The 19,900-nt window shown below is 42.9% G+C and overlaps 1 protein-coding gene across 2 annotated transcripts in view; it reads left to right on the plus strand.

Annotated features, from left to right (window-relative positions):
- The window catches only part of nova2 (NOVA alternative splicing regulator 2), an 85,553-nt gene extending 68,936 nt beyond the window's left edge, over positions 1 to 16,617 (plus strand). For both annotated transcript variants that reach the window (XM_063493700.1, XM_063493701.1), the window contains one exon: positions 6,772 to 16,617. In XM_063493700.1, the coding sequence (XP_063349770.1) occupies positions 6,772 to 7,794 (1,023 nt within the window). In that variant the 3' untranslated portion in view covers positions 7,795 to 16,617. The remainder of the gene's footprint in view (positions 1 to 6,771) is intronic.
- The last annotated feature ends 3,283 nt before the right edge of the window (positions 16,618 to 19,900 follow it).

A 19,900-nucleotide genomic window follows, 5' to 3' on the forward strand; every position in this document is an offset into this window, starting at 1 on the left:
TCAGCAATTTGTGCATTCATAACTGGCTGTAATAATGGTAGCTTGGCTGTAGCATTTGTAGCTGAGGGCTTGGACTTCTGGGTAACAAGGAAATTATGTAATTCACGTAGATTACTGAATGGCAGCGCTAACTCAAAATGCTTTTCTCGAAATTTCGAGTTATGGATGCTTATTTGTTTTGTTTTTTAGTGGCGGAAACGGGCTTCCATGATGATGACTACATTTTGAGTTTAAAACAATCTTACTGGTCTTACTGGAACAGATCTAACTGGTGGAAGGAGATTAATGAGAGTAATTAATGTCTATGACTTGTCGAGTTAGGATTTGATCCAGTGTGACAAACTAATCAGTTCCAGAAAAATACCCAAACATCTCTCGTGTTGTTGTTTTGAACTGTGATAATTGAACTTTTTATTTGAGAGTCCCAACAGTCAGACCCTGAACACGCTCCAAGTTGTTCCTGAATCCAATCATCCCAATATCGATTTGGACTTATCTGTTAAGCTGGCATCCCTGCTGAAGTCAACACTTCGCATCCCTGCTCCTTCAAACTATTTGCATGAGTGTATTCACGAGCAGGAGATTGGTTTTGACCTTTGACCTCAGCCCAGCAGCTGCAGCCGTAGGGCGTTCTTGTCAGCAGCTGGATAGAAGCCAGACCTTCCTCGGCTCTGTGGAAGAAAGTTTCTCCCAGCAGATATAAAACTCTTCAAAGAGAATGGGGAAAAAATCAAATGAAAATGGGAGACACCTGAGATCGGAAAACGTAGAAAAAACTGAAACCTTAACAAAAAGCTTTAAACCTGAGCAGCTAACGGGGGAAATAATGAAAGCGTTGTCACTGTAGGAGAGATTGCCTGCGTGCTGCCAACTGTCACATAATCTTCTTTGTGGCAGCTCTGCAGAAAGGTGCTGGGAGCATGGGATTGTGGGTAGGTAGGAGCTGCCTGGCTGAGCCGGTCATTGGAGCGAGTCAAAGCAACAGCGTCAGCTAAATAAAAGCAGGATAAAGTTGATGATTTCATATTAAAACTGTGTGTGTTTGTGTGTGTGTGGGAGTGGGAGTGAGTTGTGTTTGACCTTGGAAGAAGAGCTTTGCTTTACTGAACACAGAAAATTGAAAGAAATGAACAGTGGAAAATTACAACAGTACAGCACAGCATAAGGAAAGATGCAAAGAGTACACAGCTACGCAGCTTTAAGAGACTGACAGATGTTTTAACGTATATGAAACATTAAAAACGAAAAAACCTCAACAATATGGAAAGAAATAAATGCGAGAAAAGAAAGTGAAGCAAGCGGAGGAGGAGTGGAGACAAATCTAGAACCTCATTAGCAGAGAATCAGTCGGCTATAAAGATGGTAGATGTGATCGGTAGCACCAGGAGGGATGCAGACATCACTGTACACCACTGTTTATCCTCCCACTTCTACACCGACACTCTGTGGATGTGTGTGTGTGTGAATGTTACAGTGCAGAGTGCAGAGGATGAAAGGGCTCATGAGTAAAATTTTTTCAGCTCCTTCCTCTCCACAGTTCTCCTGCTGGTTGTCGCTTAATTATTTTATCCCTCATCTTTACTTTCACCCCCACCCGGTTCATCTGCTCACTGCAAAGCAACCATCCGGAGAACGCTGCCCCTGAACAGACCCGTCCCGGAACATTTTGGATGTACGGTTAGACCGCTGTATGAAATCTAAGGCAGTGCCAAATAGTGGTATCTTATTTTATTTTTTCAAATTTTTCACAAATCTTTGGCAACTTAGAGGATATCTGTACAAATGTTTACATCCAAAATTTGACTGTTACTTAACTTATTAGCAGTGGATATTAGCGTAATCATCTGTTCAGATTAGAATGAGTGTTTGCAGAGTTTTGACAGTATTTTACACCATGAAGATTTTTCCTGCATCATGTTAAGAAAGGATCACATCACGAGTGCATTTGTTAATCTCACCCTAACCAGAGGCTGCAGAATCATCTCTAACAGCCGTCTTACTGAAAAAGACATTACCCACGGCCTGCCATACCACACCGAAGGAGGATGGCGTAGCCAAGGCGCAGCGCCAGGGTGCTTCTTTGATTTACAACAGTAGCATTTCTGTGTAATGACAGTGAACTGAGTCAATGTGGAAAAACTTAGGCATATTGTTAAAATTGTGCTTGTTTTTCTCAAGATTTTGCAGGCTGTGAATCATCAGTTTCGTAAATGGGTGATCCTTAAACTTTCTGCAAGAATGTACTTGCAATAGCTTATTATGTTATGGTTTGCATTTTGTTGAGCTCCCTTTTATATCAAATTGGGCTGGATGTGGTTAATGAACTAATCCCTGGATTAGACTAAAGGAAAATTTTAAATCATGGTTACCATAAACAGTTTGACCAAACGGCAGCCAAGTAAATACTGTTAAACATAATGTCTAAACGCATGTGAAAAGATTGCCCAAGGGCTCATTTAAAAGACATTTAGGAAGGCCTTGATTGTCAATGACAATCAGTTATTGGTAAACAAAAACAAAACAAAAAAAGATTCAAATTCATATTCAAGATTTGTGAGGTCTTCATGAGTTGTGCATAGTATCCCTGCATGTTTAGCCTTTCTAATGTTTTTCAGACTTTCATAATTTTCCATCACACGCACATCTGGACTGAATTATGACACATTATAATTTCAAAACGCTTTCAGTCATTAAAAAATAACAAATACTGAAAATTGCACACATTTGTGTGACCTCTGAGGGTTTGTAGATTATCTGTTGTGACATAACCAAAGCACTTAACTTCTCTCCAAATGAATGAGGTGCGTGAGTTATTAAATGTAGAACAGTTGGGTGCGCTGTACTACAGATCAGGTTGATTATTTTGTATCACAGGCTGCTGTGGCTCAGGTGGTAGAGCAGGTTTTCTACTAAATGTGGCAGTTCTGTCCCCAGACGCGCCACATGTCCACAGGGAAGACGCTGACGCTCCGAATGGCAGGCCAGCACCTTATATTGCAGCTCAGTCACCAGTGATGTGTGTGTGAGTGGGTGTGAGTGGGTGGATGATGCAACAGCAACATAAAGCACATAAAACGCTATGCTAGCACAGTACATTTATTGTGACTTCACTGTAATATTATTCAAATCAATAAAGGAAAATATTTCATGAATGATTTCACCCCCATTCTCTTTCAGTGCTTTATAGTATTAAAGCTATATTGTGTAAAGAAGGAATCCTTAAAATCGCTCTGCCTCAGCAGTGTTCACACTTTGTTAGCACTTTGCTCTTCTCCTGAATCTACACAGGACGGCAGATTGTAGCGAAGCCTCCGTTAGCAGCAGGACGCTAAGAGACATGTTGAAGGAGCATCGCTGTGTTGTGCCTCGCCGTAACAGCTTGCTAATCAATAGAAACTAGCTACAAATTTCCATTCTGTCTGAGAGGAATGACGAACCGACAAAAGAAAAAAAAAACCTGTTAATCCCAAAGAAACGTCTCACAAACAAACACGGTCAGGCAAAAGATAATTTGCTAATATTCAAGTTGAAGCAGTGAGAAGCAAAAATGTGACGCCGTCTGCAGGTTTGAATTTGCTCTTGTTATCCGCTCCCTCCTTCATGCTTCTCACTAATTTTCTATTTCTATGTAAATTCATCTCCCGCCTGACAGAAAGCTGCAGTGCAGAGCACACGCGATTCGGCGTGGCAGCAAGCCTCTGTAATCGAGGCTGCCTCCACACAATGTTGCACGGCTTAAAACTGCAGCAAATGGGGGCTGGGGGGTAAAGGAGAAGTGTGAGACAGGAAAATAATGAAATGGCCTTTATATTCGTCTTTACCTTGTCTTCCTGCTCTTTTTTTCCCATCGTGCTCTACATGGAAAGCCAGAAACCAAAAAAATTGTGGCTCTGCTCATGTTTTATCTCAGGTTGTGGAATCAATAATCCCCTTCCACCATCTCTTTCTCTTATTTTACTCCCCTGTCTTCATCAATGCCAACTCGGTGATGTTTTCCGCTCGCTGTCCTCCCATTTCTCCGACCAAACATCTCTCTTTTCTGCACTTAATAAGTGTTTTTCTCACTCAGACAGACCACAGATAGCAGTGCAGGCAGGGCATTCATTTATTTGCTAGGTGGCTGATGTGCAGCAGAAGTCCACAACATCTGCTGCAGGTTGTTTGTTTCTATTTCTGTTGTCTTGTGTGCACAAAAAGAGAAGAGGATCACATATTGCAACAAGTTGCAGCAGAGGGCTTTTTCCATTATTGCTGTTGAATGCTGACACGAGTCTCACACTTTCCTCTGGTCTGTTCCCAGTCAGCAAAGTGACGCTTTTATTGTGCACGAAGGTCAGCGCTGCGGCAGAGTGGGATGCGTCACTCACTGCCTGCGTCAGTGGAGCAGCAGTGAACCCTTCATATACGCAGTTCATTCAGACTTTAGCTCCCTGCAGACATCAGATCTGTTTGTGGCAGACAGCCCTCGTGTAAACCTTTTCATACAAAAGTGTTATTGTTGATTATCCACCACTAAACTGAGGGCAAAAACAAACAGATAATGGATAATTTTATCTTTTTGAGTGTTAATGTCATTTTGAACTTACCACCGATATGAACAACCAACAGTGTATATAAAGCAGCACAAGTAAGTTTGTTTTCCAAAATGAACATGAATCACTTCAATCACCTGTCCCTGAAAAGTGGAAACGGCAAACTTTATAGCTAACTGCATAATGTCCTTGCCAGAAACAGAATTTAACCTTAGAGCAAACCCAGAGAAATCACAGAGGGCAAATTCAGCGAAATGTGTTCACTTTTAGACTGACTACTTGGCAAGCTTCTCTGTAACACCATAAGAGAGTTATTTTAGGTTTACAAGACTAAATCTCTATGTCCAACTTAAAAGGTCATACCTGTAATATCAAGAGAGCGGCATAAAAAAGCTAGAAAGAAAACTATGCAGACAATCAGCGGATATAGCTGATAGAAACTTAAAAAAAAGAATGTGTTGCTTTTGTCTCAAAATAACATTTAAAAACAGATTTTTCCCAGCAAGCTAGACTCCTATTACAGCTGTTCAACTCTATAAGGCATTAACGGCTTCATTAGTGGCTCAGTCTGCACTGTCCACATGTTCAGCGTCTCTGGCTCCTCCCAGCAGAGCACTTGAACAAGTTCCATTCCAATTCAGATACATTTAGCTACATGTTTACAAAGATGAAGAATAGATGTTAGAATTGCCACCAGTTCTAACTTTCAGCCACATAGTTAAATGTTTTTTATGGAAGGGGTGAAGCAATTGCCATCACTGCGCCTCCTGTAAATTTCACATTAACACCTACGACTATTTTAATCTGTTCATTCAGCAAAACATGAAGAAGAGGGAAGTTGCAATTCCAGCAGATCAACAGATCTCAGTGATGGCCCATATCAGCTGGTGGCTTCAGCTGATATCTTGCTTCCAGTTTGCAAATCTCACATGCAAGGGGGCTATTAAATTACTTTAGTTAGCCTACAGTTATTGCACTCTGCATGCTGCTTTGAAACCCACCTCAGTGTGGTATCTGTCATCACTAACTCCTGCTCCAGCCTGTGAGTAAGGGGTTTGCTGCTGCTTTTTCCTCCTCTGGCTCTCTTTTTATGATTGTGGACGCACAGGGAGGTCCCAGAGCAAAGCCGTAATGCCAAATATGAAGTACTGCAGATGAAAATAATCAATCATCTTTTGGCTATAGTGGTCCTGGCTGAAATGGGCTCCAGCTGTTAAGAAATGCACTGTGAATCAATTCTCCTTTAACTGTGAAAGACTAAATGAAGTGCGTTATGTTCATTCATCGACTGGCGAGTATTACTGTTCTGTTCATTTCTGTATGCATATAAGTTAAATATGCTGCGCCGTGTTTGGGTTTGAGGAGAGTGTGTACATATGTGTGTCTCACTCCCTTTCACTACCCTTTGAATGCTGGAGCTGTGTTTCCATGGCAACGCTGACCCCTGGGAGTCAATGTTATTTTTTTTTTCCACACAAGTAGCCTCTTTGCAATCCCTCTCTCTCTCCCTCTCTCTCATCCATCCTTCCCTCCCACTCTTCATCTCCTGTTCTCTCACCAGCTCGCATTGCGTCTCTTCTCTTCTTTTGCTATTGTGTACCAAAGTAATAAAGAAAAAAAACACTCTTTACTCGTTATCTGCTCCTGCGCAGTCCATATTATTCAATGGCTGTGTCAGCTCTTTCTCCTTTCAGGACATCTTTACACTGTTGACACACATTCACGCACAAACACAGCGCATCAGAAACTCTCCTTCTTCCTCTCTGTATTCAGACATCGTTCAGTCTCAGTTCATCTCTTCTTTGGATCTCTTTGTCTCCTGTCCTTTATAAGGACACGTCTAAAGACAGCTCCCACTGTTTTGCATCTCGCAAACAGGAGCCTTCATTGTCCGTTGTATAATGTCGTCTTCATTTTATAATTCCACTCTGTATTTTGAATTCAAGATGGGATGTTATCATGCATGTGTAATCGTAACTTCACAGGTGAGACATCGCCTTGTTTCCCTCTCTGCTGAACATGAACAGTGTAAAACATCAGGAACATCTCTCTGTAACACTGATAAACACATTTGTGTAGAAAGACTGACTTTATACTTCCCTTTGGGATTGTAGCGGAATTAATTGCCTGATCAATAAAGAAACAAATCTATCACTTATATTTCTTCTGGGTAAATGTACTTTAAAACTTTGATAACTAAGTAATAACCTATCTCTTTTTTTGCCCAACCTCCCACCAGGCCAAGCTGATCGTCCCCAACAGTACAGCAGGATTGATCATTGGTAAAGGCGGAGCTACAGTCAAGGCAGTGATGGAACAGTCTGGGGCGTGGGTCCAGCTATCCCAGAAGCCAGAAGGTATCAACCTGCAGGAGCGTGTGGTCACCATCAGCGGCGAGCCCGAACAGAACCGGAAAGCAGTGGAGATCATTGTCCAGAAGATCCAGGAGGACCCGCAGAGCTCCTCGTGCCTCAACATCTCCTACTCCAACATCACAGGGCCAGTCGCCAACTCCAACCCCACCGGCTCACCATATGCCAACTCAACCGAGGTCATGCCAGCTGCTGCAGCCGCTGCCGCGGCTACGGCTTCTTCTCTGCTCGGCCAGGCAGGCCTGGCTGGGGTTGGAGCCTTTCCAACCACTATGTCCAGCCTATCAGGCAACGACTTGCTCGCCATCACTTCTGCCCTCAACACTCTGGCCAGCTATGGTTACAACACCAACTCTCTGGGCCTGGGGCTCAACCCTGCTGCTGCTTCAGGGGTTCTAGCCGCAGTAGCGGCTAATGCAAACCCAGCAGCAGCTGCTGCAGCTAATTTGTTAGCATCCTATGCCAGCGATGCATCCACCAGCGCTGCTCACCCTGCAGCCAGTCTTGGAGGCTTCTCTCTGGGATCCCTAGCTGCCGCTACAGGGGCCACCAATGGTTACTTAAGCGCTGCTTCACCACTTGTGGCGTCATCTCTACTGGCCACAGAGAAGCTAGCAGAAGGAGCAAAGGAAGTGGTCGAGATTGCTGTGCCAGAAAACCTAGTGGGAGCCATTCTGGGGAAAGGAGGGAAGACGCTAGTGGAGTACCAGGAGCTGACTGGCGCCAGGATCCAGATCTCCAAGAAGGGCGAGTTCATTCCTGGAACTCGGAACAGGAAGGTGACCATCACAGGTTCCCAGGCCGCCACACAGGCTGCACAGTACCTGATCAGCCAGCGAATCACCTACGAGCAGGGGGTACGCGCCACCAACCCACAGAAGGTGGGCTAAACCTGACAGCCGATGAGAAACGAGGAGGAAAAGAGGAAAAAGAAAGAGTGGGGGCTTGGGGGAGGAGTATAAAAAAAAGTGAGAATGGAAAAAGGAGAGGAGAGCAAGAATGTCGGAAGGAATCGTTCGCACCGTTTTCTTCTGCGTGTTTTCAGTATTCTCTATTAAAAAAAATTTTTTTGACGCAAAGCAAAAATGTGCTGAGAAGACGAGGAGGGAGAGGAGCGAGATATTACGCTGAAAAACCAAGAAAAAAATGTGCAAAATGTAAATAAGGTTTTATTACTTAACGTCTTGACCTTTTGGGATTTTTTATTGTTTTGTTTATTGTTTTATTGTTTTGTTTCGTTTAGTAAATTAAGCTGTCTGTTTGTTTGTGTATTGTGTGGACAGAGCTGAATGCCATGTAGACAGGCCGACTGCCTGAGAGGCTACAGGAAGTGGGGGGATGGAGGGAAGGGCATGGGTGCGGCAAGTCGGAGGGTTGGGGTTTACAGGGTTCAGCCCTCCACCGACCCCGAACCCAATACGGAAACAACCCTAAGCCCTCCCTCCCCCTGCAGGCCACACCCATCACCCTCCAGAAGGGTTTTTGTTTTTTCTTCTAGGAGATTTACCCCAAACCCCTCGCCCCACCTCCCTTGAATGCCCCTCTCACTTTTTGCTCCCCTGACCCGCCCCTCTCCCTTTTACAAGGGTTTTATAACAAACAAGACTGCAAACCTCAGCCTGGTGTGCGAGAGAAGAAATGCCCTTGACTCCTCCCCCACCGCCGACACCTTCTATTACTTCACCCGCATATGATCGTACCTCCCTCCTCGTCCCCCCGTCTGGGAGATGAAGGGTGAGGTGAAATTGGGCAGAGGTGCGGGGAAAGAGAATCAACCGGGCACTTTTTTTTCTTTTGCACACCTTCCCATACCTGTGATGTATCCCACAAGCAGTGCAGCGCTGCAGGGGTGTTACAGCATGTGACGCCCACCCCCACGTGTGGCTCTAACGTCTCAGATAGAAAGGCGAAGCGCACGCCGATGACCTCACATAGTGAAAAACCCATAAACGACAAGAGCGATACAGCGCAGGCTGCGGCAAACACACAGGATCTATGGCATTTTTTGCAGTCTGCTGTGATAATTCTATTAACTATATTGTCGATATAGGAATCATTACCTTCGTCATTATTTATTAATGAGTTCACCCATATAAGGCTCAGTTGTGTTTTTTTTTTAATCTGTGAATTCAGGTTGACATGAATGTAAATGAGACTATTTTTGATTTGATTCTTTTGTTTTAATTTAAGTGGATTGAAGATGAATAGTAATGTCACATAGTGTAATATATGTCTTATTTAAGTCCAGTAAGAAAGCCACCCCAGGCATTAGGATCATTACAGTGAAGGATCACCTTATATATCCAGTCAAAGAACAGAACAGGGAACACACACACACACAGACACGCACACGTTTTCACACTGAAACAGAACATTATGATGCCATATTTGGTGCTAGAAAAGGGAAATCACCATATCTATGATGCAGACTGCAGTAAGACTTCTAGATTAGCAAGAAAAGCTCTAAACCTCTCGTACCACAGGCTGCAGTGCAGCTAAATTAACCTACCTGGTTATCATGCTTAGCTCCTAGCTCATGTTGCAAAAGATCACTGCTGTTTATATGCCCTGTTGCAGTTTGCCTGCATTGTAAAGTTGTAACTAAAATGAATAATCCAGTTGAACTGAAACTAATTCTCGGATAAACTGCTGCTCGGCCTGTGGACGCCCGAACCCTTCGGATTAACCCAAACCACAGACTAGATAGAGTGAGAGCAATTAAGACTAACAAGATACTACTGAGAAATGCAAACATTTAGTCGGAGGTAACACTGAAACATGACAAAGGAACGTCGTTTATCTGGGGTCCACTGCTGAATCTGCAAGCCTCGCTAGTAGATTTGCTTTTTTACGGCAGCGTGCATATCAGTAATGGAGTAAAATAGGCTCACTGACCTTTGCTCTTATCACGCATCCGTCCAACTGCCAATGAGATGAAGGGCAGATGAGAGATTTTTAACATATGTCCTGGGAGCTGAGCTCATTTCTGCCTCTGGCAAGCTGTAGGTCTCCCTCGGAAACGGATTTACTGCCCACTGTAGACCCAGGAGGCTGCTGAAGATGCTGTTGTTTCTTCTGTTGTTGAGTTTTTTTTTTTTTGTTTGTGTCGTGTTATTTTTGTCTGTTTTTTTAACAATCGGAGTACACTGAATTTTTTTTGTCTTAATGCACTGTGAAGCGAGGGAGAGTTTCTCTCGACCTATGAGGTCAGGGATGTGTGCTATAGATGGCATCGTTGACTGGATGGTTTTTTGTATGGCAGGGAAAAAAACACGCATATATGAAATATATGTAGAATGCATATGAAGAACTTCACCGGAAATGCACATCATATCTGAATATTGATGGAGGTGAAAGAGACTAGGTCGATGAAGAGGATCAATCAATTGAGGTCAATTAGATCCTACTTACCTGTTATCTTGGAAAAGTGTTTTGTAATTAGGGGGCAGGATGTTGGGGAGTGTTAGGTGTCCAGTAGCAGATTAAAGAGACTGGAACAAATTCTAAATTCAATATCCTATCGCAGCTGTGTCTTTCTCACGTACTGCACGTCCAACAGGCAAGTCCCTGGACAGAGGTTTAATTCTAACAGTAGCTGAAGTATGACGGAATGTAAAAGGCCAAAAATGAGGAGGGGGTGCATTTGATTTATTGACCTAAAAGCCTGGTGAGGGGAGGGAACACCTCTAAGACTAAACAAACAGACCTTTTGATTCTTTTGAAACCAATCCGACCCAAAATCCTCCACTGTGCTTTTGAATGTGTCACTCTCTGTTGGAGCGCCAGTGAGGGTTTATTCTCCACAGCTTGGTAAGGAGGCTTCTTTACTCCCATCTAACACCATCCACACTCTCCTCACCCTCCCACCCGTCCTCAGTTTTCCAGTGCACTCCCATCCTGACACCCCCTCTCCTCCTACCACATCGCTCCATGGGTGACTATGTCTGGTGTTACGATCAATGCATGTCTGCTGCTTGCCCCGACAAACGCCACAGATTGAGCCTCTTCTCTCTTTGCCTCCTCGGGCAGCTGAGGCTCGGGCCACCAATTGCGACACCATCAGAAAATAACCACGCCCGAAGAGGAAGTCATAGCTGGCAGGGCACAGTGCATAAACACTCTTACTTGTAGTTTGTACTTCATAACAGTGACGAGATACATTACTAGCTTGGAAAACATTGCACAAACACACACATATTTTGAGGGAATAATTTCTCTTTGATAGGGTTTGACTGGATTTTATTGCAAAACCTCATAAAAGATCACAGGAAGCCAGTGTGCTTTTGCTCTGCTATGGAAATATACTGTGCTGAATGCATTCAGTAGGCTGATTTCCATTTTATTTAGAGTAAGATTTGCCTTTTTTCTGCAGGTAGACTCATTTATGGACTTAATATCTATTGAGCAATTTTGGAAAATAATTTTAGGTTTGTTGGTCAGACAAAACAAGCAATTTGTCACATGTAGTTGTTTAGCGGAAACAATAATTACTCAGGTAATTTAAATTAAGATTTTGAATGCTAATTAATTGAAAGTCATGTGGCCATGTTTCCTCCCCCTGCTTTGGAAAGTGTGCATGCAGCACAGTATGTTTACAGTGGCAAAACTGCACTGAAATTTCTTATATAGGTGCCATTTGATTTAATACTTTAATTCTTTTTTATCTTATTAATTAAACCTTAGGATGACTGTCTTTTACACAGCAGCTAATCTCTTTAGTTATCATAACGTTAGGGGATTGAGATAAAATGTGACAAGTACTAGAAGCAATACATGTTGTGTCGTCCCGTCCCTTATCCTCTGTGTGCCGTAGGAGCTTTTGGATTTACCCGTAGATGTTGAATAGGTTTACACGAGTAATTTTTTTTTCAATTTGTGGAAGATGCTGCTATTTAATAATAATAACAAGAAAAAAAATACAAGGTAAAAACATATCGAAATCTGTCCTTTAGCTGGAGAGGCTAGTTGCAAGCAGTGTAATACACGCTCTGTTATAAGCTGACAATAAGTTAATAAGAGCATAATTTTAACCTGAACAAGTAAAACCTGTGCCAAAACAGAACTGTAAATGTGTTGATTTAAATCACATTAGGTAAGAGGAGACATACTTTTATATTAAGAAAATGTGAAAAGTGCCAAATGAACCATATTTATAAATCAATACATAGGAAGGGGGTCAGTTTTTGAGAACTAGGTACACTAACAGACAAAGCGCTTCAGTATAGCAGTTTGTTCAATCCCTCTTCACTCCTGCCACAAGACGAGGGACCGCCATGTTAGCCAAGTGTTAGCCTGTCCTCTGGGAACTACTCTTCCCAGGATGCAACAGCACTATGACTCTGGGGCTAGACGTATCAATATAGTGATAGGTTAGCATAATAATGCTAAAAAAAAATGTGACTAGATAGCATTCTTAAACACAGCCTTTTATAGTTACGATGAAGATGTATTTTGTGGAAATAGATGTTATCTTTTTTGCACGTCTATATTGCATGATATCAAAGTGAAGCGTGGACAAAAAAAAAAAATCAAAGAAACAAAAAAAAGAAAAACCATTTAGGAAGTGTGTGTTGTTCATTTTTCGGAGACAAATCTTTGCATGCCGATAAGGGTAGAGCATTTTGGTATTGTTTTACACGCGTTCAGATGTTCGTTGTTTTTCGATGCAGTCGCGTCAAGTCCCGGTCCACCTGCTGCAGGTGAAGACGATGTTTGATTTCGAGTATTTTGTCGCTAAGCTGTCTAACCTTCCTCAGAGGGATACGAACAAAACTCTCGAACAAACCTAAGACGATTTTGCTACTTGTTGAGCGAGCTTGGACTAAACGCTTCTCAGTTCCTACTTAACTTTCGAACAATTTTTTGAAGAAAAAAAAATCTGGATTTATTTTCAAATAATAGACTGAGATTGTCCATGAATGTACTCACCTCTCCATAAGTTTGCATATCACTCTTCTGACCACTGGCGTGCAGTAGAGGCTTACATGTGTTTTAGTGTGTCTCTGTAATCTAACCTTACTAACCCCTCGACGCACTCTGTCAGGCTCTCAGTATTAATATGTTGTCTGTCCTTTGAGCCCCCACGCTCTGAGCTCTGGCTTGTCTTGTCATTGAAATGCACCTTATTGACCTCAAATATGACATGGAGCATCTCTGGTCCCGCCCCTCGTGGTCGCGAGAGACTTGTAAAGAGAGACAGTGTGTGAGAAAGAGGTGAAAGCTCCCCTCCCTCACTTTTAAATCCAAAATAACGCACAGACACACTAAGCTGTGTGCTGCACCGCCTGCCTCCCTCGGGTGACTCGCTGCAGAATTTGGGACAGATTGTGTTTTCACTCCCTTAACATGCAATCCAAGGCTCTGATCTCGGGGAGAGAGAAAAAAAACAGCACTGAACATTGCCAGTGTGGGTTTTGAATCCTGATCCCCCTCCTCTCCTCTCTCTCTGTCTCTCTCTGTCCTAAGTTTCCCAGTTCAGTTTAATTAGATGCTATTGGCTTCGGTGTCAAACTTTTTTGTTTTTTTGCCAAAGTCTCTCTCCGGATTTGCAGTGCGGTCATGCTTCGTATACTGACAGATGTTGTCATGGGAAGTGGCCCGCTGTTCACAAAACTAACTGAGATGGGGAAACGGGATTTCCATTATTGCTCCTCAGTGACACGTTTGCACTAAACCTTCTGCTGTTACAGTGCACGGCACGCCGAGCTGAGGTGGGGGTCAGTGTGCGAGACTACTGTAGATGGTAGCCTTACTGTAGGTGTTCATTCAGCATTGTATTTAGATGTGCATGCTCCTCTCTCTCTCCCGCCCTCTGAGTTTGTCTGCTTTAGGCCCGCTCCGTGGTGTCTGTGTTGCGGCGTAGCCGGCTAGCCATGTTTTATTCATGTCTTATTTTTGTTGGCTTTTGTTTTTACTGTAACGTGTAGAGGAATGCAAACTCAATTCTAACCTGCTCGCCAGGTGACCTCATTGCTTCTCAGTGGGTGTGTGGCTCTCCGACATAGTCCCCAGCTCTTGTTTTCTGCCCCCCGCCTACCCTCCACCGCCACGCCTACCTCCACAAACCCACTCTCACCCACACCCACCACCTTTTCAAAACAACATCTAAGACATCTTTTGGGACCCCGCTCCCCACCCCCTTTTCCACCCTTCTTCCTCCCCCAACTCGGGCCCCATCGAAGCACCAGCAACTGTAGACTGCATTTGTCATATCACTGTTTTTCTGTTCCTTCTCTCGTTTCTCTGTTTATTTTTTTCCTGGTTTTGATTTGTACTGTATGCTCTAACCCAAACCAGTTTTAACAAAATGCCATTTTCTGTATGTAGCCTGTTTACCCTACTCCACCCCCCCTACACACACACGCACACACGTACACACACAAACACAATATCCTCCATGCCCTCTTTTTTTGCACTTTCACTGCCCACTCCTCCTCCTCGCCCAAACATACACACACTTTCCTCCTCCGCCTCCCACGAGTCTCTTCTCTCGAGTGCCAAAATAGAACAGAGAGGAAAAAAAAGCAAAACAAAACAAAACAAAAAAAAAGACAACAACAACAACTACTACTACTACCATTCCAAGCGTTTCTTTGAGTTGTTCTTGTGTGTCGGACATCCATCCTGGAAGCACCCATGAAGCCAGCATGCTCCGCCCTCATAACATGATGTCGCTCATGACGCCTCAACTGAACAGCACCTTGCCCCCCACCACCACCACCTCCTCCTCCTCCTCCTCCTCACCACCCCCACAGAGCTAAACCCGACAAGGATTAACCCTTCTGCAGGTTGGCTACCTACCTACTGTCCTGCCTCTCAACCTACCTTTAAAAAAAAGCCCTACCGCTCATGCCAGCTGCTTTCCTAATTCTGTCATTTCTTCAGCCTGTGGGACTTCATTGATTGTGTGCCATAGTGTTGGGGGCACCTTTCACTCTCCTCACCTCCCCCTTCTTTCTATACCCCCACCTTTCTCTCTCTCTCTCTCTATAACCCCTCTCGCTCTCGCTCCATTTGATTTTTCTCGATGGGAAAGATTAAAAAAAACTCCATTTTCTAATGATGATTTTTTTTGTTGTTGTTTAACATCCAAACCACGCACGCCGACACATGCACCGCCCCCAGTGCAGTGGTGTGGGGAGTGTTTACGCACCGTCAGCTGCGCAGCCATCCTCTGTCTTCTTGAACTTTTTGAACTTTCACCCCCTCATGAACTTTATTGACCTTCTTCCTCCTCCTCCTACCCCCCTTCTGTGTTCATCCAACTGTTTGGACGATAACTCTCCATTCCATCCCCAAAACCTCTCTGAGACTGTGCAATGCTAGCTGATATGATTGGATTTTTTTGTTTGTTTGTTTGTTGCTCATCATTGGGGACAGTTCTCTGAGCTATAAGTCAAAAAAGAACAAAAAAAAAACATATGAAAGGAAGAAAAAATATTTTAAAAAATGCAGACAAACAAAAAAAGGATAAAACACTAAACAATTGTTTCTCCACAATTTCATTTTTTTTCTCTCTCATTGTAAATATTTTTGTCAGATTTTTTGCCGAGGTGTAAAGAGAGAAGTGTTGAGCAGAAAGGGGCGGGCAGCATAAAGAGAAACTAGTGGACGCGGTAGACGATCGTAACACTTTTCATCCTCTGTATCCGATACTTAGGTCTGCCTGTATAATCGGCTATGCTAGTTCTACTGTGTTAACCTGTGCTGTTGTTATTAGTGTTGATTTACCTACTGTATTCGCTGTTTAGCGTTCATGTCGGCTAGCAAACTTTTTAGATAAGTGTGCTCATCAAATAATAATACTAATCTTGAGAAATAGCCCGAGCCATTCTCAACGTAGGCTTGCTTTTGTACATTTGTTGATGTTTCTTAACAGTGAGTTGTAGTGGCACTAGTATCTTTTTAATCATCAAGCCATAGTGATTGAAAACGCTTGGTCATGTTAGAGACATATCATCGTGGAAGACGGCTCGACTCAGCTCCTCCAAGTCGGAAAAAAAAAACAAAAACAGGGAGGCGGAGACAGGAAAATTGAAAATACAAAAGAAGAAGAAATTAAGCTCCTCCCGGGCTACAAAATGAGGAAGATGAGCTGCTAACTTTTGTGCAATACAGTCCTAGTTTACATAACATAGAAGGATAGTTTAGAGATGATTAACCTCTGCAGGTGCCGCTCAACCACTCCGCTGCCTGCAGAACCAAACTTGTATCATATCTCCATATTTCGCCTCCACATCAAAGACATGTTGAAAGTATTAAAGTGACTGTGTGAGATTAGACTCCACCATTTCATTGCATTGCTCTGAGCTCCACTCTTGATTTATGCTGCCTGCCCCATTGCCCTGAGAACACCACATGAGCTATTTATTTCTCAGACTATTATTATTATACTATTAATAAATAACAACACAACGAGAAAAAGGGAACGACTGGAAAAAGGTGAATTAATATTATAATTGTTTTGTTTTTATTTTTAGTATTTAGTGGTTGCTTTTAACAACATTCATTAACTGACTTAAAGATTACTGAATATTTAATGTAATTGTAGCATTGTGTTTGTAAAGAGAAAAAAACCTAGTGAGTTGTGTTTCTTGACTTGTGGATTACCAGTGAAGTGGGCAATCTAGTGCTAATATATATGAGGTCTTTTTTTAAGGATTCTTATTTTGCGACAGCAACAGCAGTCATTATAAATGTTCATTTTAGCATCACCTGTCTTCCGTTGTCTTATTCTTCACCTTCCACCACACTCTGCATCATCACAGTAACACATCGCAAGTCTGAGGGTGGGGACCGAATGTGTGTTTGGGTGAATCGAGGTGCGCGCGCGAGGGTGTGTGTGAGCAGCGTGTGTCGTGAATGCGTGTAAGTTAACAAACCTGTGTTTATTTGTGTGTCTATGCAAAATATGGTGCACATGTGCTTGTATCTTGCGTGTCTGTCTGCTCACACGTGTGAATCTGCGTGCGTCTGCGTGGATGTGTGTGTGTGCGATTGTTGGGTCTGTGAGGGGGGGGGGGGTTCGGGGTGGGTGTTGTGTCCAGTGTCCACCAAAAGCTAAAACTTGTCAGGCTTCCATACTTCCTGATGGAACCTCCTGACGTTATAGCTGCAAACCCTCATCATGTGATCTGACTCAACTCGACTGTCCATAACCCCTTCAGTCACCTGACCAACCAAATCAACCAATCACTGTCCACCACTACCGCCTTCCCCCTGCGCCATCCTTTGCTGCACACCACGTCAGCCCCATGTGATGTTCTCCATTGATAACATACTACTGTCACAATCTACCGTTACATGCTGACAGATCTGGGGATAAATACGCTTGCTTTCGTTCATTCGAGGTGTTTTCACCTTTGAGATTATTACTAAGCGCTCCTTAAATCAAGGCAAGTGTCCCTCAGGTTGTTTGACTTTTAAAGGATCAGTTCACCCATATTTAATGTTTGCCCAACAAGTGCAATATCTGTCAATAATTTATGCTCCAAAACACTGGAGGTGAATGGAGTTAAGTCCGTGGTGGTGCTCACAGCATTAAAAATGTATATGTAAATTTAATTCACATTTGTGTGCATATATTTCTGAGGAAACCACAGCCCTCGCTGCAAACAGCTTTACTGTAGTTTCTGGGACTGATAAGTCAAAACACCACGTGAGTCAAAAAGACAGGTGCTGTCTAACCATCTAAAAAAAATTGAATGTGACTTGAACAGTTTGGGAGATATTAGCTGTACAGAAGTCAGATTTCTCTTAAATAATAATGAAGGAGATAGGCTACATTTACCAAATAACAGCAAGGTCCTTCTCTGTTATACAAGAAACTCCTTGTGAATAATTTTATGTAGAAAGTATTTTCTCTCTGCCAAACTACACCTGCTAACTGTGGAAGGAAACGTGCATCTACCTGTGACAAGACATTCGAAATGTTAACTTCAGCTGAGCTGTGATGATGGTTAGCTACATGTTTCCTGTAAGTGGCAGATATAGTTCCATAGAAGCGAAATAAAAATTACATCAAAGATAATAAAGATAATTTTTTTGTTTGTTTTTTAGTAATCTTTTCAAGACTTTCCCAAACTCTAAGAAAATAGCACTCGACAAGTACAAATTTGGATTTATAACACTGAAATTTTGAGGTACATAACTTGAAATGTTGAGATGATAACCCAGCCTTGCAAAAATAAATAAATCAGCGACTTAAACAGGCTTCAGTAGTTACTGCTGTGGTGTCATCCAATCATATTTTTTGGTTCCTTGATCACCACAGCCCGGGTGCCGTATAGTTTTATTACACCGAAAAGCTGGTATCTCCAAAATTGGGCAGCTTACACCAAATAAATCGAGATGGATAAATAACTCTACGGACCAAAATGTCAATTTGATTTTGAGAAGAACTGTACCTCTAAGTAAGAAACTATTTCTTGGATAGCTTGGATGAACTGACCCGTTAATCAGCCTGAGGTGGACTTGTTCTGTTTTCTTCAGCGTCATTTGATGAAATTTAGTTTGTTTTCCCCAGAACTGCATATTACATTTCTACTGTTCATACTACTGTACGTGCTGCATACTACCTTACCAGGTCAGAATCCACCTTAACCTGTCTCCATGCCAACCACAGAGGAGCCAGTTGCATGGCAACCGGCTTCCGCCACAACAAAACAACCTACCAACCAGCCATCTTTCTCAACTGATGAGGCCACGCCCACCTGACTATGATCGCTCCGTAGAAGAAGAGATAGAGGAAGAGAGAGGATAGGAAGAAGGGATGACAGATGAAAGAGATGTAGTTGTGATTCTCAGGGTGTCTTATATAGATCTACTGTTTAGTCTGTTCTCCAGTCTCTCACTGGTGTCCTGTTGCCCCTAACTGAGCCCAAAGACGATCATGTCCTCCTCTGATAAAGTCCTTGTTTGATTGACTACTGACCAATTCCTCTCCATCAGTTGATTGATAGTATTGATTGACCAATTCTCTTGAGAGCTTGAGCTGAAAGAAGCTCAGCACTGTAACTAATGTTTACAACCCAAATGAGACCAACAACGCTGTTGAAAGAATGTCTAGGACTTTAAAAAAAAAGGGAAAAAAAGAAAAAAAGAGACAAATCTCTGAAGAGTACTTATTTCTAAATGATGGAACTTTTCGCTTACTTTCTATGTGACATGAGGTAATGTAATTTTTTTCAGTCATTGCATGTGACTATTTTTATTTGCAATGAAACTGTTAGAATGGATGGTACATTTGTGACGTCAGTGCAACGTTCCGACACCGACGCTAGAAGTCAGCCGGTGTCTACTAAGTGTTTTCATGTCGCCGTGAGGAGTGCTTATGGACCAATGAATGCTAAATGTGTGACCATACAAAGCTGTAAAGGTTTTGTTTATTTGTACATGGTTATGGGTAAAATAAACCATTGAAGCAAATTAACATCTTTAGTCTTAAGGAGTAAGCCCTCACACGTTTATTTGTAAAGTCAGTGCCGAGAAAGGTACTTTGGATTATGCAGTTGAGGTAAGTTTCAACAGTTACAGCTGGTGATGTGCTCCCATTCAAACACTCGGAGGGCTCGATGTAGTTGTGTCAAAGTGTTAGAGAGGGTCAAGAACGAAAGAAAATCAGGGTTCGATCCACTTCCACACATCACCATCCTCCCTACGACAGGCATCACAATCAAGAAGGGGTGAGCTTCAACTCTCTGACATATCCATCTACCCACAATCCTCCTGTGCACCAGAGTCATCCGATCAACAAACACCTGCACCCCCGCATCCACCATGTCAGCTCCTGTGACCTCTGGCCAAATCGTCTCAGCCCTCTCCATGCCATCGGCTAAGTGGCTAGTGACTTTTTGAGCTGTTGTTGCAAAGCCTCCTGGGAAATGGAGTCACAAACAATTCACAGCATGGTCTGACCAACCTCTTGTCACTCTCCTCCCACACACCTTTCTCCATACGCCACTAAAGAAGTTCCTCCGGCTTCCAGCGAGAAGGTCA

This window comes from Pelmatolapia mariae, linkage group LG14, assembly GCF_036321145.2.
Source record: "Pelmatolapia mariae isolate MD_Pm_ZW linkage group LG14, Pm_UMD_F_2, whole genome shotgun sequence".
Taxonomy (NCBI): Eukaryota; Metazoa; Chordata; class Actinopteri; order Cichliformes; family Cichlidae; genus Pelmatolapia; species Pelmatolapia mariae.